General features: G+C 39.7%; 1 protein-coding gene across 1 annotated transcript; it reads right to left on the reverse strand.

The window, feature by feature from the left end:
• Nucleotides 1-2: 2 nt before the first annotated feature.
• Nucleotides 3-23,230, reverse strand: NIPAL1 (NIPA like domain containing 1). The gene is made up of 6 exons (XM_004268292.3): nt 22,848-23,230; nt 14,220-14,486; nt 9,662-9,718; nt 5,804-5,894; nt 4,071-4,231; nt 3-3,541 (listed from the first exon to the last, which is right to left on the reverse strand). The coding sequence occupies exons 1-6, from the start codon at nt 22,891-22,893 to the stop codon at nt 2,922-2,924; spliced, it is 1,242 nt and encodes a 413-aa protein (XP_004268340.1). The 5' UTR covers nt 22,894-23,230; the 3' UTR covers nt 3-2,921.
• Nucleotides 23,231-23,862: the final 632 nt, after the last annotated feature.

Here is a 23,862-nt window from a genome sequence, read left to right on the forward strand (position 1 = left end):
GATTTTTTTTTAAACCTCAGAATTTTCTTTTTAATTTCAAGGGGTATTTTTGCCTTTACGTAAGCTTAACTTCAAGAAACTCAAAACTGAACTCCAACAAGCATAATTAAACCCCATTATTTGATTGCAAATGAAAAACATACAGAAACATTAGTTTAAAAGTTGTAAACTTTCTAAAATGAACAGTATTTATAAACATTTGAAAAATAGAAAATTTCATGATCATAGTTTTTTGAAACATTTGAAAATATTTCATATATATTCATATAAAGTACTTTTCCACAAAGTTTTGTTGGAATGTGAAGATTGCATTTAGTTTGGTTTTATTAGGAAAAATAAAATATTTTTGTCAGAATCATTTTGTATTGTTGAGATAGTATACTAATGGAATTCATTTTCACTCGGATTATTAAAAATGAACTAAGGTAACACAAATTGAAAAAAGAAAAAGACTATGAAAACTAGCAACTAATGGTCCTTACCTATATAGTACTGAGACTATGAGAATTAAAATGATTCAAAGAGAACTAAATTGTATTAAATGCCTCAATATCAGGCATGATGCGGGTGCTTTCCACATATATGTATTTGATTTCATACTCTTAAAACAAAAATGTTAATTTAATTGCATGTTGCCAAATCGAGGGTTTTATGAACATTCTGAACTAGAAATAAAATCATTAACCACTGACCTAAGAATAAAATCGTAAGTTGAAAACTAAAATGAAACTATTATGTTTATAGAATTAGGAAAAGCTTTCCATTTGGCTGTGTGAGGACAGCTTTGTGATCCTTAATGACATGTGTACAGATATTCACATAATAAATCTTAAGGTATCTATGTGAGATAAAGTATACATATTAAAATATATACATATGAGACTACCAGTTAAGACTAACACAGTTAGTCTCAATACAGGGATCCAGCATTTTATTCCTCCTTAGACAACATCTTCCTATTTGGGAAAAAGTACTCTGGGTTTCGGATTTGCAACATTTTAGTTTTTCAATGCATATGCCCACCAGAGATTTTTAGAGTTTTTCAAATGTTCCATTGTTTCTCAACAGATTTCAGCTCATTAGCTCTTTCTCAGACTTTCTCCTGGGTGTATGTGTCAACACCAGTTCATTTTCCAACCCAATGTACACATGGGTTCTTGTGTTACAAGAACCTTTAACCTGGGCACAATATACCAAGGGCAAAGCTTTGTCAACAGGTGACGTTGAAGAAATATCTGACACTAAGATACAGTCGAGTGGAGGACTACCCCAACCTCAGGTTGGGTGCTATTAATTTCCTCACCAAGAAGGTGTCCTGGAGAAATCAACAGAGTTTTCAGCAGAAAAAGAGAAACTTAAAAGAATTTCTACAACTTTCAGACACCACTTTTTGAGAGAATACTTTTTGTACAAACTTGTGTTCATAGCTTATATATCTGATATACAATTAAGGTGAAACAGCAATCAACACAGTAAACATATATTTGACCTAAGGTATCAACCCGTGAATCTTCCACAGATTATCAATTTTCAAAAGTTGAGAATGCACTGAATTGCACTCAACACTAAACTATGCTGAAGAGACTATGCCAGCACTTTAGGGCTTTGCAGTCATCTCAGGTCATCACTGTGAAAATCAATCACAGTTCAACCGAACTGGGGAAATGCTAAAGTCACTTTAATAGAATTCTGAAGAAAAGAATCTACTATTATTACCCAGAATAGACTTGAGGTAGATTACAAACAAAACTAATAACATTTGACATTAGAAGAGAATAATCCAGTCAACCTGAAGAGTTTTTGTTTGTTTTTAATGTCATAATTTTTTGGTTAGGATTTTTTTTGAGAGAAATAAGTTAGTCTAGAAATAAGATAGCTAATTTCTTTTCCATTAAATCAATGAGAAAAGATTAATGGATTAATCTATCCATAAACGGTAGAGACTACCAAAAATGTTACTCCTGCCATGCACCTGGAGTGAGATAGGAAAATTTTATGTAGGCTTTAATAGGAAAAGGTATTTTCCTGTAGTATTCCCTGAGTTTTCTAAGAAGTTAACTCGCCTTCCTATTCTCCTCAAACTCCTCAATAAGTTACAATTTATAAGCCCTTCATGGGCATGTGTGTCTTACACACTCTAGCCCACCAAGCAGCAGATTTCCAACATGTCTGTTTTTTTCTTTAACACTCTACCCGTTAGCTACCTAGTTTAGAAAGAAGGAAGTTGTAGAAGGTGGGAGGCATCAGTGATCTCGCTTCTCAGTTTTAATAATTTGAAACTATGACTCATTAGAGAATGGTGACTGATATTCTGCTTATCAGCACACAGTTGTGTTTACCTGTGAATTACTGAGAGACTAAGAATAGCGGCCAAAGAAATGAAGAGCCACCTGGCAGAACCAAACATATTGTGACCAGAAGAAACAGATTATTATTCTGAGAGTTATCTAACTCTTTGAGTTCGTTCATGCTTAGGGGATATTTCAAGTTTGCAGAAATGAAAAACAGCAGAAGCCTTCTGGAGGAGGATCAAAACTTTGATTTTCAAATTTTTTTTTTTTTTTTTTTTTTTTTGCGGTACGCGGGACTCTCACTGTTGCAGCTTCTTCCGTTGCGGCTCCGGACGCGCAGGCTCAGCGGCCATGGCTCACGGGCCCAGCCGCTCCGCGGCATGTGGGATCTTCCCGGACCAGGGCACGAACCGTGTCCCCTGCATTGGCAGGCGGACTCTCAACCACTGCGCCACCAGGGAAGCCCTGATTTTCAAATTTGATGGCCAAAAATAAAGGCATTTTTATTTGGCCTCATGTCTAAATTATTAGTTAGAACTTTAAAAATGCCAGCTTTCCTAATAGTTGTTCCAAGAATCAGGTATTCCTTCTCCTCTCCAAGTGTCTCTTAGCGGTTAAAGTTCAGGGTTTCTAGGGACTTTGATCATCAGTCCTGCTAAACAAGGTAATGTCATCGTCATATCCTGGGGCTGAACATTCTACATTCTCTAGTAAGACGTATTTGTCTTCATTGCCATTCAGAGAGAGGACTTCTTTCTGAGTAGTGGATGTCAGATCACTCCAGGTAATGTCAGTGTTTTTAAAAGCATGTAGAAGGAAGATGCCATTGATAATGGTGAAGAACCCACTCAAAGTCCCGATGATATCTCCAGCATTCATGCCATACCATTCTTGGAATAAGATGGTGGAGCAAGTTACTACCATGGAAGTGAAGAACACATAATAAATGGGAGTCACAAGAGATGTGTTAAAGGTGTCCAGTGCCTTGTTGAGATAGTTAATCTGTGTTGTCACTGAAAGCACGAGTACAGCCAGCAAAACAAAGACCAGGGGATGCTTATAAATGGGCTTCCATTCCAGTAGTTCCTTAATGGCAATTCCCAGGCCCTTGACAGAAGAAACTGAAAATGCTCCAATCAATGAACAGATTGAAATGTAGACCAATATATTGGTCTGTCCTTTCTTGGGAGCTACAATCAGAATCAGCACCAAGGAGATCACAGTTATGATCACAGCAAAGGAGATAAATCCTGTTAGGAGGAGAAAAGAATTAGACTTCAGAAAATGCTAATAGGATCAAATGTTTTTGAAATCTTGTTAGTCATGAGTTTAGGAGCCTAGGTGTTTTAGAAAGAGACATGAGACTAAATTAAAAAACAGGAACAACAACATTTTACTGCATGTCTCAGTATTTCACAATGGACTTTCACAGACATATCATTTGAACCTCACAGACAACACTATGAGGTACAACAGGTATTGTCTGATTGACTTTTTATTTTCAGAGGGAGAAAGATGTGAAAGTTTGGGTTGGAGTATAAGTCTTTTCCCTTTTCTATCCCCATCTCTTCCTTTCATTTTGTGGAGGGGAAGCATGGACACAAAAATAAGTTGTGCCACATTTTCAGAAGACTTGTATCACTCGGTCAAACTGTACTGTATCTCAACCCACAACTAGGCTTCTAGGAAGCCTATTACAATATTATTACCAATTCATTTGATGAGAAGAGAAAGTGGAGCAGAATTTGAGTAAGTGTTTCTTTTGGTTGAATCACAGACCTGGGTCTCTCAATTTCATTTCCATTTCATGCAGAGAAGCAACTTCCTCTTCTTGTGGGGCATGGATAACCATCACAGTTGACCCCAATATACTTAATATGCAGCCTATTTTTCCATGAATGTTCAAGTGCTCATTTAAAAAATAGGAAGACAACAGTGCACTGTTGGAAGAAGAAAAAAAAAATCACTCTTGTTCAGTTATCTTTGGATTCCATGGCCGCTCAGACGTCGCACTGCAGTGCGCACCAATCTGTATCCCAATCAACTGATTGGAATATGCTATGTGACACTGAAAACCCTGGTTGGCTGGCTTCCTTCCTTCCTTCCTTCCTTCCCTCCCTCCCTCCCTCCCTTCCTTCCTTTCTGTGTGTGAAGTTCGTTATATATTACTAAATTTGTATCTAGAAAAATACAAGTAATCAAGTCTGCTTAATTGCTTTTATAGTTAAAAAGTTATAACAGGCATTCTATACACCTGTAATCTTCCCATGACCTTCTAAGAGGTCCCACTCAATTCATTTTGAATTTCCCCATTTTCTCCGGTAAAGCCAAACACAATGGAAGAACTTTTACATCTTACTGGCATGACACATTTAGAACATGTGTGCTCATGAAAGCTTCAAAGAACGATATATACCTAAAGAAGAATTACTCTGCTCAGGGCCAATAGTTACCTGGTACACACAAGTACAACCGTATGGGTTGTCAAAATATTAAAATATTTCCTGACCGGCTGCTATTGCTCTGATACTTTCACCTATTCACTGCTCCCACTACCTTGTTGCCATGGCCTCAGGAAGTTCTAGGTTGGCACCACCACGGACACAGATGCCATCCTGCGGCTCAACCAGTAGGTCCACTGTGGCCCGTTCTCCTGATGCCCTGGCACTCCCACCAGGGCATTATCAGTATCCATTTGCACCCAAGACTATGGTCAATTACCAGGTGCTTTCTGAGAGTCCCCCTCACGTGGCCACTGATGAGGACGGCAGCCTCAGCAAAAAGTGCTACTACCGATGTCTACCATTCACTAGTAGCCAGTGTTCTAGTGCTTTCTGTATGGACTCACTTACTTCTCACAACAATCCTACAAAGACGGTGAAAAGAAGTGGGTAGCCTTAGTCATAAGCTTTCTTCTAGAGGTTGGTAATGAATGGAGATAAAAGGAAAAGAAAAAGACAACAAACAAAACAGTTGCTTAGTTACAAAATAAAAGAGTTCATGGAACACATTCATTTGGAATCATAATAAAGACCAACCCAGAAATGTTAGATCCACTTTTTATTGACAGGAAAATGATTCCTGTTTCCAGTACTAAAAGAAACTAAGATATCTCCAAACACAAGTATCCAGCAGACAATGCAAGAGTTTTAGTGAAAGTTGAAATTTAACCCGAACACCATGCTTTGTAAAGTCCTCTGACAACTATGGTCATTAGCCACTATGACAACAGAAAGCATTAAAAGGGCTGCAGCAATTTGTTCAGGTGAGAGGGAAAAAAATCTGCTTGGCTCCACTGAATCGTCACAAAGAAAACGCACAATTACTCTGTGTTTTGCGGGAAGACCATCTATTTCCTATTTCTCCTGCTCTTTATCGTATAGTCTTCTCACATTAGTTTTGTGATTTTCAAAATTCTGTTTTGAGGTATGCTTCGTCATCTGTTTCTTGTGGGTTAAGTTTATCATGGTATTAAAATCCCTCAGGAGCCAAGTTCCTTATTGCTTACGTACCTTATGAGAACACTCAGTGCGCCCAGTGGGGTGACCAAGGTGGCAGGTGCAAAAGCATAAGCTGCAAAATTCGCAGCCTCGCCTGCTCCCACTGGAAAGCAAGCAGCAGTATTAATATAGAAGACAGGCTTATTGCTCCTATGAGAAAAACAACTGATACATGCAAAGCAGTCGTCTTTTATCCCACAGACACTCATGTATCTAATGAAAAGGAATAATTTAACTTCTTTTAGGGAAGGTGGGGAAGGTTTGGTATTAAAAGGATAAACTGTAATTACCTGGTGATACAAACTCAATTAATGCAAAAAGTGGCGACAGAGGAATATCTATTTTAAATGACCTTCAATAAAGTTTTTAGTTACTTTAGAACCAGAAACATATTTGGTCACTCAGATGAAATCTAGAAGAGGTAGCTTTGGAGTAAGTAAGAATGATTGTTTGCTCAAGAATACCTACTGCTGTGCAAATTAACAATAAAGCAGCTTGTAAAATTAGAACGCTTTCTAGAGATGTACGGTCTAGGCAGGGGATAGGCAGAGATGCCTACCACGGGCCCGTGTAGTCAGGCACCTCTGGATTGCAGCCGATCTACAAGTAAGTGACAGTATCTCAGTAGCTCAAGGATATCCAGGCAGCTCTTTGAAAGTCCTAACAACATGCTCCTGGAATCCTTATCTGAGGAACTCCAGGCTTCCATAAGATAGTGTGATGCAATTAACTTCTAGAGTGAGGGAACATCTTTCTAAGAGTTGGGCCCTTGAATTGGGGCCAAATTATTCTCATGGGTCACAACTGAATGCTTGCCCACAGAATGTAGCATTTCACGCTGTCAACTGTGCCAAGCAGACGCACTGTAGAGAGAGCTCCTGGAACAGATAAAAGACACCAGCACCCATTTTCTTTTTCCCTCTGGCTGCTATCCACTCCACCCCCCAAGCCCGACCCCAGCCCCTGCCAAATCTACAGGAGTAATCAGCTTTAAAATATCATAAAACAAATAGAAACATACAGAACGGTAGGAGACTGCTCTCTTCAGAGCAACAGTGGTAGTTTTCTCAGAATAGTAAGTAATGAAATGAAATTCATACTTTATGGCAAGATGAGAAAAATGTAAACATAATTTTCTTTTTTGGCCCATCTGGGCCTCCTCCCTCCCCTTTAGTGTGTGTTGTGCTTCTGCATTAACCAGACCTCCTTAGGAGATGACCTTCCTTCTTAATCTCATAAGGGCCCACTACTCTCTTTGTAAGTGCAGCTCTGGATTGCGTAAACTGTCCATTAGATGGCATTTAATGCCCCCTGTCTCAAGAACTTATAACTGTGCTTTGATCTCTAACAGGCGGAGCAGTTCTGTTTCTGAGAGGCTGTTCCCGGCTTATAATCCTCAGTTCGGTGTGAATAAAACTTTCCATTTTTTTCTTAGATCGACATGTTTTCTTGAATACTTCATTATTTATATTTTTATCATTACAGACAGCTTTCCAGGAAAATACTGATTTCATAATTAAAGTACTGTATGTTTGTCACTAGATAAAATCTCTGATGTTGAAGACTTGTGCTTTTCACTCTTCAATACTGGCAGAAACTTTGTGCATGGTGAGACTAAAATTACAAACATAGCCATATAATATTCTCCTTCTACTTTCATTCTATTGTGTGGGTAGAGGGTGGAGAGGTACGACAGACAGAGAGAGAGAAAAAAAGAGAAAGAATGATCCAAATATTTATTTGGAATCTTCCCAGCACAGTCCCTGACAACATTTACTCAAATGAAGTAAGAAAACAGATGTGAAAAACACCTTAAAAGCTGAAAAAGCTATACAAATTTAAATTATTTTTATTCACCATCCTGTAAGCAGATAGGGTATGGGATCCCCGGAGAAAAGAACCAGATATAGCTTTTTGACATAAGAGAAGCCGTCTTAGGACTAAGCCTTTTTTTGATCTAAGCCTGGCCACAATGCTTGCCCTCAAACAGGTCTCAGTAATTAATGATCTTAAGGGAACAAAAGAACAAACTGTTATCAGGCGAGAGAAGTAACAGCAGCAAAGATGATAAATCAGTTGTAAAGACTCCCAGTTCTGTGTCAATGGTAAAGATTAGCCTGAAGTACTTCCTTGAGCTATTTTGCAGAATTTAAGTCCCCTCAACCACCAGATCAACTTGAACCCAAGGGACGATGATGTTGACCTTTTCTTTTTCTTTTTTTCTTAATTGAACCATGGTGCTTCCCCAGCATATATAACACTTAATTTTTAGAAGTTGTTTTTTTTTAAGGTATTATAATTATTATTTTTAAATTTTTTGAAATTTATTTTTGGCCGTGTGGGGTCTTCGTTGCTGTGTGCGGGCTTTCTCTCATTGCAGCGAGCAGGTGCTACTCTTCGTTGCAGTGCACGGGCTTCTTGGTGGCTTCTCTTGTTGCGGAGCATGGGCTCTAAGTGCGCAGGCTTCAGTAGTTGCAGCATGTGGGCTCAGTAGTTGCGGCACACGGGCCCTAGAGCCCACGGGCTTCAGTAGATGCAGCGTGTGGGCTCAGTAGTTGCGGTGTGCGGGCTCTAGGGTGCGTGGGCTTCAGTAGTTGTGGCTTGGGGGCTCTAGAGTGCAGGTTCAGTAGTTGTGGTGGACGAGCTTAGTTGCTCCGCGGCATGTGGGATCTTCCTGGACCAGGGCTCGAACCCATGTCCCCTGCATTGGCCGGCGGATTCTTAACCACTGCACCACAGGGAAGTCCTGATGTTGACCTTTTCTGACCCTCGTGACTTCCATCAGTTAATGCTTGGATTTTGTCAACCTCTGCCCCAATTCTATGCTGAATTCTCCTCTGCTCAAGCCCCTTCATGAATATGCATGTACTTTTAGCTTAAAACTTTCCTAATTTTGCTGTTTGGGAAGACACTGCTTTGGGAAAGATCCCCAGTGTTCCCCTTACTTGCTGCAGGTAATAAATCCTTCCTTCTCCCAATCTCTGACTTGGTTGTGTCTTTTGACACCCATCAAGAGATGAACCCAGTTTTCAGGTAACAAGCCTTTTAGATACCACCATTTATTAAAGAAAAGTTATCCAATTCTTTCTTGTAACAGGATCTCAAAAATACTGAAATGTCTTACTTAGTACAAGAAAATCAATGGAAGTTTTAAGGCTTTTGGCTGCAGAGATGGCTGGAAGTAGTGTGAAACTACAATTTATGAGGTCCTTTCCCTGGAAGTTTCAGGCTTGGAATTTGAGAAAGTTCAGAGGAGTTAGGAGGGAGATATAAATCTGCAAAAGTGCCTGAGGGCGATACACTGCCTTCTTACTGGACATCACATTAGCGTTTAGAAAGTGCTTTCACCTCATACAGAGTCTCATTTAATCCTCAGGGCAAGTCTAGGAGGAAGGAGAGTGCTGGCAACCTTCATCTTCTCTCCATTTGTTCAGAGCTAAGCAGTCCAAGGGGACTTTCATTTATCCATATTTTGGTCCTGGCCAGGAAAGTGTACCTACTCTATGCAGCGAGAACAGTCGCATATTGAATTAGGAGCTGGGAAAATGTGGGAGGGAAGCATTTTCCTCAATTGTTATGGGGAATAAAATACAAGAGAAGGAGAAGTTTGTGATAAAATATAAGATTCCAGACAATAACTTTTTTACTTGCATTCCAAAACAGTATTGAGAATGTGCAGGTGGGGGGAAGAAAGAGTAAAACTTAATTCTAAATACATGTGATTTATTTTATATGTAAGACATTATGCCCACACAAAAATTTCTGGACTTAAATGCCATCCTTAACACTTAGCTAAATTAATCAGTTTGAACAATTGCATGTACTTTATCATTTTACAAGCAAACACTATTCTCGGCATTAAGGACTTACTTGAGAGTAATCCTGCCCACCAGAGCCATTCCTTGAGGTAAGAATATCCACCTTGTCCTAGGAAAATGATACAAATAGAAATTAAGTTCTAAAGTGGAGGAAGAGGGTTTGAGGAATTAACTTCTACAAAAGGTACCGGAGTATGGTTGGAAAACACAAGGCTTAAGGCCTAGTCAGTATATCTCATCTTTAGCTTATTTACTTGGTCATTTCCAGTAAATCTTCCATTTAGAAATCTTCTAAATCTTTTTTTATATTGTCTTTGATTTCACACAAAGTCAGTTTTTCCATTTGCAGGAAAATTTTATTTAGTCATCAGGTTTACTACTGTCTACTGAAAAGAAATGCACAACCTGAAAGTTGAGAATTATGCTTTATTCGGTGGACTTGCTGAGGACTTCAGCCCAGGAGGCAGCCTCTCAGACAGCTCTGAGCAACTGCCCTGAATAAGTAAGGGAGGAGTCAGGATATACAGGAGTTTTTGCAAAAACAACAAACAAACAAAACAGGTAGTTGGAACATCAAAAGATTACCATTAATTCAAGAAAATGAATTTAGCACTTTTCTGTGTATGGGAAGATGCAAGAGTCTGGGCTCACTGAAATCATTCCTTTGATATGCACTTTAACTATCTAGGGCCAGTATCCTGTTTTCTCCATCCTGAACGCCCTCAGGATGCACTGTCTGCTGGTGGCTGCAGTGGCTAATGGCCTGATGTTGGCAACACCCTTTGTTTACTGATATGGCAGGTTATATTTTTCGTCCACACTATATTTATGCCATTCAGATATGGACATAGAGTATTATAAGCCCTAAATACTTTGTTTCAGCCACAGTTAAAAAATTAAAGACAGAAAACCATAAATCATAAATTAGGTTGGTACCTAAGGAGGACCTCAAAGGGATGAAGATGGTTGACATAAGAGCTTTTGAGATTTTGGATAGTCAATGAGAGAATAGCCAGCATTGGCCAGCTGGATTCTACTTATTCTCTACCTTGGCACCATGAAATTGAATTTGTCTAGTCTACTGAAAAGGACAAAAACCTTTCCTAAGATATTCAGAGAGTTATCTTCCCACTCTGTAATTTGTGAGCTTAAGTCATTGTTATGATTGTTTTAGAAATTGCAATTTTCTCACCAATTTTAATATACTTAACGCTGTGAACTTGACCTATCTGATTTTGTTATAGTTAAGCTAAAAAGGATATGTTAGCTGTGAGGATTATGTTGCAAAGCAGTTAACCATGTTTATTTATGACTTTCTCCTTACAAAATTTGCAAATAACCAAATTGGAAAATTAAAATATGATTTCATATGCTGTTTTTAAAAAACTTAATATCACAAATACTTTCTCAGCCCTTAATGATTGAATAGTCTAAAATCTGGTCTATTATATATTATTATTATTAATTTAACCTGTATGAGACCATATATATATATATATATATATGTATGTATATATAATATATATGTGTTTGTTTTCTGTGTCTGAGTCTGTTTCTCTTTTGTATATATATTCATTTGTATTATTTTAGAGATTCCACATCTAAGTGATTTCATATATTTGTCTGACTTACTTCACTTAGTATAATATTCTCTAGGTTCATCCATGTTGCTGTAAATGTTAAGATTTCATTTACTTTTATGGCTGAGTAATATTCCATTGTATTTATATACCCCATCTTTTTAATCCAGTCATCTGTTGATGGGCACCTGGGTTGTTTCCATGTCTTGGCTATTGTCAATAGCGCTGCTTTGAACATTGGGGTGCATGTATCTTTTCAAATTAGAGTTTTCGTCTTTTTTGAAAATATGCCCAGGAGTGGGATTGCTGGATCATATAGTAGCTCTATTTTTATTTAAGGAAACTCTATACTGTTTTCCACAGTGGCTGTACCAATTTACATTCCCACCAGCAGTGGAGGAGGGTTCCCTTTTCTCCGCACCCTCTCCAGCATTTCTTATTTGTAGACTTTTTTGATGATAGCCATTCTGACCAGTGTGAGATGATACCTCATTGTAGTTTTGCTTTGCATTTCTCTAATAATTAGCAATGCTGAGCATCTTTTCATGTGCCTATTGGCCATCTGTATGTCTTCTTTTAAGAAATGTCTATTTAGATCTTCTGTCCATTTTTTGATTGGGTTGTTTTTTTGATATTGAGTTGTACTAGCTATTTGTATATTTTGGATATTAACCCCTCATTGGTTACATTGTTTGCAAATATTTTCTCCCATTACATAGGTTGTCTTTTTAGTTTTTTGGTGGTTTCCTTTGCTGTGCAAAAGCTTTCAGTTTGATTAGGTCCTGTTTGTTTATTTTTGTTTTTATTTCTTTTGCTTTGGGAGACTGATCTAAAAATATTGCCACGATTTATGTCCAAGCATGTTTTGTCTATGTTCTCTTCTAGGAGTTTTATGGTGTCACATCTTATATTTAGCTCTTTCAACCATTTTGAGTTTATTTTTGTATATGGTATGAGGAAATATTCTAATTTCACTGATTTACGTGTAGCTGTCCAGCTTTCCCAGCGCCACTTGTTGAAGACACTGTCTTTTCTCCATTGTATATTCTTGCTTCCTCTGTTGTAGATTAATTGACCGTAGGTGTGTGGGTTTACTTCTGGACTCTCTATTCTGTTCCACTGATCTATATGTCTGTTTTTGTGCCAATACAACACTGTTTTGATTATAGTACTGTAGCTTCGTTCGCTTCTTAAGACAAATTCCTAGAGGTAGAATTATTAGATTTTAAGATATTAACATTTTTAAGCTTTCCCAAATTGCTCTCAGGAAAGTTTGTACCCATTTATATTGCTTCCACCAATGTTTCAGAGGGCTATCTATTTCCCAAATTCCCTTACCAACATAGGGCATTATTTTTTAAAGAAAAACCAAATATTGTTAAAATAGTAGGTAAAACCCAGGAGTTCAATGTTATATAGTTGGTATATCTTTGGGTACTAGTGAAGTAACATTTACTTAGGTATGTTTATTGGCCACTTACAATTCTTATTCTGTGAGTTCCTTGTTTATGTGTTTTGCCTTTTTTCTGTTACGTACCTATCTTTTTCTTATCGACTATAGTCACTCTTTGTATATTGTGACTTAACTACCCTTTGTCATATAGTTTGAAAATTTTCTCCACATGTCATTTCCTTTTTAGTTTCAGTTAAAGGTGTTTTCATGTAGGATTTTTTTTTTGGGGGGTGTCAATCCAGATAATCTTTTCCTTTATATAGAATTGTTTCTTCCTTTATCTTTATGCTTAGGAAGACTTTCTTTTAGGTTTTTTTTTAAAAAAATATTTCATTTTAAATTTAACTCTAAACTATGAGGAATCTATTTTACCAAATGGTATAAAGTAAAGCTCTCACATTTTTCTCCTCTAGTTTTTGCCAGTTGTCTCAGTACTTTTGATTGAATAATTAATCCTTTCTCCAGTGGATTGAAATGCCAGTTTTAAAAATTGTATATTAAATTGCTGTATGTACTTATATAAGTTTTCAATTATCTTTTATTATTTTGTCTATCTTTGTTAATGCCAAACTGTTTTATCTATGTCCCCTCAATAGTACTCTTTTATAAACTTGTTTGCACAATTCGTAGCCATTTATTTTCCCCTATGAACCTTAGAACGATATTTAACTCTTTTAGGACATTATTCTTGATAAGAATGAATAGAAAACTCATGGTTAATGAAGGAGAGCCAAGCAGAGCTACACAGCTTCTGAAATGTCACTACAAATAGTAACCTAACTCTACTGTAATCCATTTACTGATTTGACAATACTTATTGGATGCCAACCCCTATGCTAGGGTACGTTCCTGCTCTTGTGAATCTACTGTCAAACAAGTAAGCCTGTTGACAACAAGTAAACAGACAATTAATGTACAATGACAAGTTATTCCAAGTACAATGAAGGAAACCCTTAGTGCAGTGATAGAGAATAGCAGGGGTAGAGGTGAGTGAAACCTCCCCAGAGAGGATGGTCGAGGAAGGCCTTTCTGCAGGGGTGATAGTTTAGCTGAAGTCTGAAGGATGAGTCAGCTAAATGACAGTCAGGCAGAAGAGAGCTGCAGACAAAGGAAAAGACCTCGAGGTGGGAGAGAATTCGGTACATTCCAGGAGCCAGAGAAAAGCACACGATAGTGAAGGAGGCTGAAGATGAAGCTGGAGAGGTAGCACAGGCCATTTTAGGCAGCAGGTGAGGTCAGAGACTGTGCAAGGATGTTTGGATTTTACTCTGAGCGCAAAGAAAAGCCACTGATGTGTTTTAATCAGGGGAGTCACCTGATCTGACTAAATCCTGGAATCTCAGACTAAGGCTATGAAAGAAGAGCTCATCCCACACCCCAAACCTCTTGCATTTTAGTCTCACCCTAAAGGAGACACAACTGGCTCAATCCTGGAAACTGCTGAGAACAGTTGCTAAGAACAGGAATAGGGGTGAAGACAGAGACAGTGAAATGTTATTCCTGTAGCACCGTGGTCTTACAGTAGGATGATTTCTGCAGTTAGAAACTTGAATAAGTTAGTTGCATCCATTTCTTACCAGCTCTAGTAACGCCCCTGTTGGCCAGTTGTAAGAGGCCCTTTTTTTTCAAGATGAAACTGGAGCCAATAAAAATACTGGAACTTATTGCCAGTACCAGGCCTACATAAAGACTGTATTTGTTCTCTGCATTTGCAGAAATGCTGCAGTTGGTTATGCTGGAATTCAGGTCCCTGTAGAGGACAGGAGAAGCCAGCAGCTGTGACACACGTGTGATCTCACACCAAGCCTGGGAGGCATTCGGACAGATCAGAGACAGCACGTAGCCTGGAAAAGGGAAAGAGGGAAATGTCAGCCGACGAAAGGGAGACACACTAATCTTTATTTTCTTTCTCCAAGAAAGAGAAACTTGAGTGGGCGGTACTGACACACTGTTTTTTTACTGCCCGATGGGCGGTCTCCAGCACGTGGTCCACGGGCTCACAGGTTCAGCTGGGCTCACACAGGTTCTTCAAAATGTCTGCAAAGTTGTTGAGCTGTTATCATGCAAACATGCGAGACTTCACGTGAAAGTCTGGATTCCTCTCGTAAAATGGAAGATCTAGCAGTACTCGGTTCTCTGCTCCAGCCAGCAGCAGCCTGCTGGAGCAGCCTGAAGCTGTTCAGACCCGGCTTGGGCTCAGCGGTTCATCACAGCCCTACAATGTCCACTTCTCTCCTTCACGCCATCAGTGTGTCTCCGGGAAAGCAGCAGCATATGTGGCGACTGAAGGTGGAAAAGGGCAGAGCAACCCTGTGGGTCTAGAAATCACCATGTTACAGGAAACTGAGCTATCCCACTTGGTGGGGTACGAATTGTTCATTTCAGAAAACATGTTTAAAAGCGGGTTTAGTTTTCTGGACCACTTTCCTGAAAAGAATAATTTTGCAGGTCTACTAACTCACTTCCTCCTTAAAAAAAAAAAGAATCTAATAGACAAATGAATTAAATATCAGGAGGTTTTTTTTTTTCCTGAATAGGATTCAAATGAGCATGTAAATCCACTGAACCAGACCCATTATTAAGTGCCTTTCTTTTTTTTTTTGAGGCTAAATACTAAAACACAGAATAAAAACATTTTACACTAAGAAACTTTTTATAATCTATTCTCCACTCAAAAAGCTGCAAACAAGGTGACACCGTGACTAGGTTTTCTGACCATCTTCTCAACTTTTTTTTTTCCATTTAAAAGGCATATTTCCCTAGCATGACTTACCTTAAACAAAAATGGGCAAAGAAAAATTAATCAACTACAATTTTAGAATTAAGTGAAAAAAGAAAATCAGTTTTACATCTCAAAAATCTTAAGAGGGCACATGAACAACTAAATGATGTCTTAGAAACAAAACTTTAAAAACAGGATCTATGCCTCCTGGGCAAAGCATTATGAAGTTATGTGAATTTTACCACATACACAGTTGAGAAACAACCGTAAAGTTCAGGGCTAGCAAAAGGTAAAATAATTGAATTCAATCTTTTCGTGATTACTATTTCATTTATCTCTGTAATTTGAAAATGAACCAACTTTGATCCTGTGATACAGGATAAATTCTGGGACAAAACTTCTAAATATTCCAAAGAGAATTATATTACTTCAGGGATAGTCTATGGTAACTGAGGAATTGTTCAGAATTGCTACACATTTTCACATAAGCTAGCATCTAGCAATCTGTCCCAGGCACTGTTCATCTCATCCAACCCCTAAGAGTGCAAAGTAATATTTGGTAGTAAGATTTTGATTACGTGAATTCTTGGGAAAACATCTGACTTGACTGTCCAGTAAACTCCATGGCTGCATTAGTGTCACTTACTATGTAGTTAACATAACCATTCCAAAACTTTATCTCTGGAAACAGTGTGGGTGGACCTCATTCCAATCAAACAATATTCTTTCTGAGCTGTTGACACAGCAAAATGTTTCCAACATTTTAGGGGGTGTGGAGGCAGAAGGTGATAAGGGAGTGCAAATAAGTTTTGTTGCCTTTTATAAGTTCTCATTGTAAGCGGACATTAATGTTGCAAGGTATTTTTTTTAACTTAAAAAGTTTAAAAATTTTTAAAACTTAAAAAAAAATTTTTTTAACTTAAAAATTTTTTTAATTATTTTTTTTTGGCTGCATTGGGTCTTTGTTGCTGCACACAGGCTTTCTCTAGTTGCGGCGAGCGGGGGCTACTCTCAATTGCGGTGCGCGGGCTTCTTATTGCGGTGGCTTCTCCTGTTGTGGAGCACGGATTCTAGGCGCACGGACTTCAGTATTTGTGGTGCTCAGGCTCAGCAGTTGTGGCTCGCAGGCTCTAGAGCTCAGGCCCAGTAGTTGTGGTGCACAGGCTTAGTTGCTCCGCGGCATGTGGGATCTTCCTGGACCAGGGATCGAACCTGTGTCCCCTGCATTGGCAGGCGGATTCTTAACCACTGAACCACCAGGGAAGTCCCAATGCTGCAAGTTTTATGGCAGGAAAAAGTAATAAAAATCTTGTCTAGTTACTGACCTTAGAACTTAAATTGTTTTATGTTTGGGGAGCATATTAAGGAGGGAGCCCACAGCAGGTATGACTGAAGGAGGGAGTGACTGGCGGGTTGTTGGGTGTGGAGTGGTGCTGGGCAGGAGGGGAGAGATGGATGAAGCAGAACGTGTGGGCAGGGACTTTGGAAGGTTTCAGAGGAATTAGAGATATCTCAAAATCAGAGGTGGCTTATGATTCTAGTAAGCAAAGTAATCCTCCAGAGTTTAATCCAAACCTTCTTCAACACAGAAAATTTATTACATTACTCATTTTTCATTTTATTTTATTTTATTATTATTATTGTTTTTGGCCGCATTGCCCGGGCTTGTGGGATCTTAGTTCCCCGACCAGGGATTGAACCCGAGCCCTCGTCACTGAAAGCTCGGAGTCCTAACCACTAGACCACCAGGGAATTCCCCTTTATTTTTCATTTTAATAGACACTGTCAATAACCCTCTCAAGTGTCTGTACCAATTTACACTCCTGTCAGCAAACAGCATGATGTTGTAACTTCTTTGATGTTATTATATATTGTTCTAAATATTGGATAATTAAGATTTAGGAAATATATGTCAGTTATAAAGAAAAAAATAATTCAATACACACCAATGTATCAACCACCCATTTTAAGAAATAACAACTTGGGAATTCCTTTGCGGTCCAGTGGTTAGGGCTCAGCGCTTTCACGGATGGTGGAACTAAGATTCCGCAAGCCGTGTGGTTTCAACTGTCCTGATTTTCTGTCTAATACTCCTTTTCTTTAAAAAAATGATTTCCCCTATAAGATTATATCTTTAAATAATAAAGTGTTTCGTTTGCCTCTTTTTGCACCTTCTAAAAATGTAATCATATAGTATGTATTCTTTGGTGACTTGCTTGTTTTTGAGATTTATCAATCTTGATGTTCTGGCTGTAAGGTTTGGTTTTTTCCCCACAGTTCTATAGAATTCCACTGCATGACTATCTCACCATTAATTTTTCTATTTTATAGTTGGTGGACATTGGATAATTTACAGTGTTTTTGCTTTTACAAACAGTGCTGCTAATGTTCTCAGTTATGTTAAACCAAATGAAATTGATGATATTTGACAATTTTTGACCCTACATAAATAGCAGTTTCATATGATTCAACTTAATATGTATCTTCTATGTACGGGTGTGAATGTTTCCTTACAGACACACACAACTTAAAAATTTTAAAACAAAGTGAAATTTTCTATAGGATTATATGCCTTTTCCCACCTTTAGCTCCATTACAAATTATCTATAATCTTGAGCAAGTTGAGTCATCACTCTTGGTTTCAGTTTCTTCATCTCTAAAATGAAGGAGTTGGACTTGATGATTCTAAAGACCCCTTCCTTAATTTTGTGGTTTCATCATAAGCTATCTTGGTTCCCAGAGTAAGTTACTTATAATCCTGGTAGCTCATAAATATTGCTGATGGACCAGCTCTAAATTCATAGGCACTTGTAGCTGGAAGACATTTTAAAGAAACTGAGGCCAAGATATTAAGTGACTTGCCAAAGTCATGTAACTGCCCAAACAGGGCCAGGTAACGCAATTCCCAGGCTACTATTCTTTCTATTTCAGAAAAGTAAACACATAAAGTACAAATAGAGTCAGTTAAAATTTATTATTGTTTATACAAAGATGAAATGCTTTAATTTTTTCAAGTCCTATTTGTCTACAGAGAATAATAATATATATAGTCCAATTATTACATGGAATAGGGTATCGGTATCTTGGTTTCTGAGAAATCAGTGACTATATAAAACTACATTTTTAATCACTGCAAGATATTTCCAATTTGAGAAAATCATTGTCTCACCATCCATTCTACTGGTTAGTTTGGATTATTATTCAGCAATTAGTCACTTCCTTACCCCTCCCGACGAGGGCAGAGTATTCTTCCCTTGATGTCAGCTGGGAGTGAATTGGTGGCCAATGGGACATCAGCAGAGGTGATACAAGGAGAGGGTTCAAATGTACTTACATGGTTGGGTCTACCACCTGGTATTATGGTTGGCTTTACTCTCTTGCACCTCTGTACTTTTCAGGAATAGAGCTTCCCTGAGCAGCTGCTGCCCCTTCAGCTTGATCCCAGAATGAAAACATATGGAGCAGACCTAAGCTCATCCCACGTTAAGGAGCCAAACCCAGGTGTGTATGTAGCCTGATGCAGAGACACCCAGGTGTACCCAGTCTAGATTAAGTCAACCATCAGCTGGCCTACAGACACATAAGCAAGAATATGATTGTTGCTTTCAGCCTTTGGGTTTTGGGTTGTATGTTATACAGCAATAGGTGACTGATACACCTGCCTATTTATATTAGCAAAGGAAAGAATGAATGAAATCTCTCATGTCTCCTACAATTTGTTCTCCAAGTATCAGCCAGTGTGAATCAGATTATATCACTCCCCTGCTTAATTCCCCATGAATTTTCATGGCAGTTATAACAAAGTCTAGATTCCTAATCCTGGACTTAAAAAAAAAAGCTTTACATGCTCTAAAGCTTGCTCACCTCTGACATTACATTGCATTACTCTTTCTCTCTCTCTCATTCTCTGAAAAAACACTGGTTGTCTTTTTCATTCTTTGATTCAATATATATTTATTGAGTATCTATTATCTGTCAGGCATTTTTTAGAAGCTGGGGTTACAACAGTGAGTAAAATAAAATTCCTGCTCTATTACATTCATTCTAATGGGGGGGGGAATAAACAAGTGAACTAATAACTACAGAATATGTTGAGTGCCATGGAAAGCAGTAAAAGCCGCATGAAGGAGTATTTTTTTTAAAAAACAGCATTGAATGGAAAACCTCTCTGCTAAGCGTAAATGCAAACACCCAGACTTGGGAATTTGCTTGAGGGGGTGGGAGGAACTGCACCAGCCAGGCTGGCTGGTGAGAGAAGGGAGATAGTATGAGATGAGGTCAAAGAGTAGCGGGGACAAGCTCAGGTGAAATGAGCTTTTAGATAAGTAGGTCCAATCTTGTCATTTCTCCTTGCAAAATTCTGTAATGGCTTCCCTTTTCATTCAGAAAAAATCCAAAATCCGCACCACAGTGTACAAGGGCCTACAGAATCCTGGCCTCCAGCGTCCTCTGCAACCTCATTCCCTAATTTTTTCCCCTCTTCCTTTCATAGGCTAAATTCCTTCTCACCTTAAAGCTTTTAAGTAGCCTTTACTTGTTACGTAGTGCTAGTAGTGGCTGGCATGCCTAACTCCTCTTCACTGAGCTCTCACGTTCTTAGAAAGGCCTTCTCTGCCTTTCCAATCTAAAGGAATTTCTCACTTTCCATCATACAATTTAATACTGCCAACCAAACAGACTTCCTCTTACAGCTTAATTATGGCTTTGTAACAACATCGTATATCCATATATCAATTTTATTTATTCACCCAACAAATCAGCTGTTGAACACCTACCATGCGAGGCACCATGTTAAGTATACATCATGCAACACTTAACAAATTCTTATTGAGCACTTCCTGTGTGCCAGGGTCTTGTTCTAAGAACTGGTGAGACAGTGATCAACAAGACAGGTAAACAGGTCTCTGTTCTCATGGAAACTGACAATGTTAGTGAGAAAACGAACAGAAAAACAGGAATAAGGGGAGTAGAATAGGAATGAGAAATAATTTAGAGCAAATTTGGAGCAGATAAGAATGAGAAATAAGTTTGAGTAAATTTGGAAGTGAAGCAGATATATTTAGCAGATATATCTACATATGAACCCTGATAGGGCTGGGCAAGAAGCACATTATTTCAAGTAACCCAAATAAATTTGAGCAGATACTGTTGATTTTTTAAAAAGTTAAAATTTTGTATCTCTAAACAAGATTGTCCCACTATCAGTGTTTTTGGAGGTCAAATACTCTATGAGGACTGTTGACCATCAGATTTCCTACATAAACTGCTGTAAGTAATAACATATTGCTTTTTGAACAACCTTTAGTGAAGAATTTTTAATACCTTAAAGCACTTGAATTTCAGCACTTAGGAAATCTACAGAAGGCTGAAAAAACAACTTCTGCTTTTAATCGTCTTGTAAAAATCTGGAGAAAATCTTTTTTAGTGTAACATAAAAGAAGCTATAGTTTACGTAGAAAATGCAGATTGTCCTGCTGATAAAAGTTATGTTCATTTGGTGGAACTTTGAGAAATGTTTATAATATGGATTTTCTTTTAACGAGTAAAATCTCAGAATTATTAATGTATACCACTGCATCCAAGGGGCCAGAGAATGGGGATGAACACCTACAGAAAAAAACAAAGGCTCAAATAATTTTGTGCTTGGTTGGATTGCTAATTATGAAAACCAATTATCTGGGCCTCTAGACCCAGACTGTCTAGGACCAGATTGTCTTGCAAATCCCTCTATTCTAGAACTTAGGCCAATGTCTGGCACATGGGACTCTTGTCATTTGAATAAATGAACAAATGAAAAATGGAGCCTTTACTCCATGTCAGGCTCTGAAGTGTGTGCTTCATGTGTAATCCCATCTGCATCTGTTCCTCAAACTCTAAACTGTAGGAATTATTCCCAATTTACAGATGAAGAAAGACAAGGAGGCCGTCATAGCTGAGAAGACTGGTGCCAAAGCCTAATCTCTTCCCACTACTGATAAGAAGGATTCTGATTTCTCTCGTCTTTCCCACTAGCATCCCACCTAATTAATTACCACAGTTAATTAACCCCAGGTATTAAGCATGGAGCTTGAATATTTCTTGTTGGAACTTAATGCATGAGAAAAGCAGGAAAATCATCCCTAAATTCAAACAATTGGATGTAATTCACACATCCTCCTTACTTACAGATCCTTGGGTAAACAAGGGTGGACGTGTTAGTAACAGTCTGACTTACCAGTTTAGGAATTCTTTAGACAAGAATGACTGACTGATTGTCTAGGAAATAATTCTAGATCCAGCTGCCTTAGTAACCACTTCCAAAACCTCAACTTCTGAATAGTTTGTGAATTGTTCAGTTATTTTTCTCTTTCTTTGTGTCCCTTCTTTCTCTTGGTGGCACAGTTTTGACTGGTTCACTGCCTTTTCCCCCCTTAAAACAACAACAACTCTCCGCGTCAAGGAATAAACTGGGAGAGCCAAGAGAAGAGAAAACCCGGGGAAGTTGCCAGCAATTTTGGAAAGATAGTTCTTGCCACGCCTCTCACTGGCCCCTCCCTCTTTACATCCTTACCGGGTAAAATAGAAATCTGCTTTTCTCTGGACTCTGTAAAAATTGAAAACTGTCATTTCATATGATACACACTGTCCGCCCGCGCCCACTCCCCGCCGCCGCAGCCGTGCCCCTACTTTTATCCGGACTCACGCGCGCCTTTGGTATTGAGACTGTAGAAAGCCTGCGAGTGTTGTAAACACCTGGCACAGGGCAAGGGGTGGCGCCCTAAGAGTTTACACGACGCAGGGAGCGGCTGAAACCCCAGACTAGAAAGCAGTGGGAAACCTAAATGAGTGCACCCAGTTCCCGGTCTCTTCCTCTGTCCTGCTCTCGCCTTAAGCAGCCACAGCGAGTCAGACGCGAGGGTACTGGGGTTGGAGGCGTTTTCATCACAAAGGAAGAGAGAGGTGGGCAGCCCAGGTTTGTTCAGAGCCCTCCCCCGGGGGGTGGGGCGGGGGTGGTCCTGGGCGCCTGACCCTGCACCGTGTTTGACCCTCGCCAAGCCAGCGCCGGACGCAAGACTGGACTCCTGTCCGGTCCGCGGGCACGCCCTCTGCCCACTGGGTGAAGTCGACCACGGACTCTGGAAGTGAGTCCGAGTTAGTGGAAGCGTCTTTTTCAGATGAGACTTGAGAGTCTTCCTGCAGCACCCTGATTACCCAGTCACGACCCTCAGCTCTCCGTATTTTACATGGATCTCTCTTCCGGACCAGGGTGGGAGCCACGTATGTCTTGTTCGACTCAAGCATCCCCACAGAGTCTGGCATATTGTAGGCACCAATAAATACTTGTTGACCGGCTGACTGGCGGAATGACTGAACGAATAAATGCATGAATGAGCCCGTGAAGAGTCGGCGTATCCCTTTCTGGTCTCCACAAGTACCCGGGACCGCCCGCCCGCTCTCATCGCCACCTGAACGCCAGATCCTCCGGCTCTGGGCAGACACTCACCTTCTCGGCAGGGCTCTCCGGGTGGCAGCCTCACCTGGCCTCCCATGGCCCCCGACGAGGCTTCCCGGGCACAGAAGCTCGATCCTCACCCACCTGTGCTTCTCCTCCGCATGGATCAGCGTTGGGGCGGAGCTGCGGGGTCTCGGACTGGTGCGCGTTGACCCCGGCCCCGGGCAGCCTCAGCCAATGGGGACGGCGGGGTGCGGCCTCCGCGCAAGCCCCGCCCCCGAGGTCCGAAGCTTGGGTGCTCTTTCTCGCCGCGCTGGCTGCGGCTGCGGTCCGGGGTACTGGTGTGGCTGGTGGGAGCGCCGACCGCCACCCGGGACCACTGCGGGAGCCAAGCAGTACAGAAGCACAGACACACTTTACAGGGTAAAGGCGTCTCTCGGAGCGTGGAGGCCACCGAGCCAACTCCTTGGGAATTTAGCAGCGTAAACGTCTGTGCTGAGGCCCCCTTCTGGCTTCTCCGGGTCGGGATGTCTCCTGCCTTTGGATTCTGAGCGCCCTGCTTTGTGTGTTTGCGGCTTTGTAGGGAAGTTGTGGCCACTGGGATTCTACTCTGATTACCATGCTAAAGTTTATTCTCAGGGCTTGACAATAGACCTTGCCGTTTTGTGCTAGTATCAGCTTCTCCTGCGGTCCCTCGGTTTCAAACTCCCGCCTTCCATACACCCCTTTCCTAAGTCATATAGTTATTGCAATAAACCCTAAAGGAAAGGCAATGCTGAAACTGAAACGACTAATTCCTACCAAATAATAATAGCTAATGTTTATGATATTCTTGCTTTACCGTGCATATGTAGGCACTTTATATGTATTAACTCATTATATCTCACAACATAGTCTATTAACCCCTAGTTTACAGATGAAGGATCAGAGGAAAAGAGTGAGATTAAATGATTTAACTAACTATTCAGTGGAAGACTTGGTAGCCGGTTATTATGCAACACGGTATAATTCCTGCTAAAACCCTCACCACAGGAATGGGGTACCTCTGTGCTCTGGGGCTTCAGCA

The sequence above is a fragment of the Orcinus orca genome, chromosome 4, assembly GCF_937001465.1.
Source record: "Orcinus orca chromosome 4, mOrcOrc1.1, whole genome shotgun sequence".
NCBI lineage: Eukaryota > Metazoa > Chordata > Mammalia > Artiodactyla > Delphinidae > Orcinus > Orcinus orca.

Bases quoted from the DNA above. Each gene is read 5' to 3' on its own strand.
- NIPAL1 (XM_004268292.3), bottom strand. From the start codon at position 22,893: ATGGGAGGCCAGGTGAGGCTGCCACCCGGAGAGCCCTGCCGAGAAG. The intron at 9,719-14,219 runs GTAAGAAATGGA...TCATTTTCCTAG, and splicing joins CAGGGGCGTTACTAGAGCTG to GACAAGGTGGATATTCTTAC. The intron at 3,542-4,070 runs GTCTGTGATTCA...TCCTCCTAACAG, and splicing joins AATGAAATTGAGAGACCCAG to GATTTATCTCCTTTGCTGTG.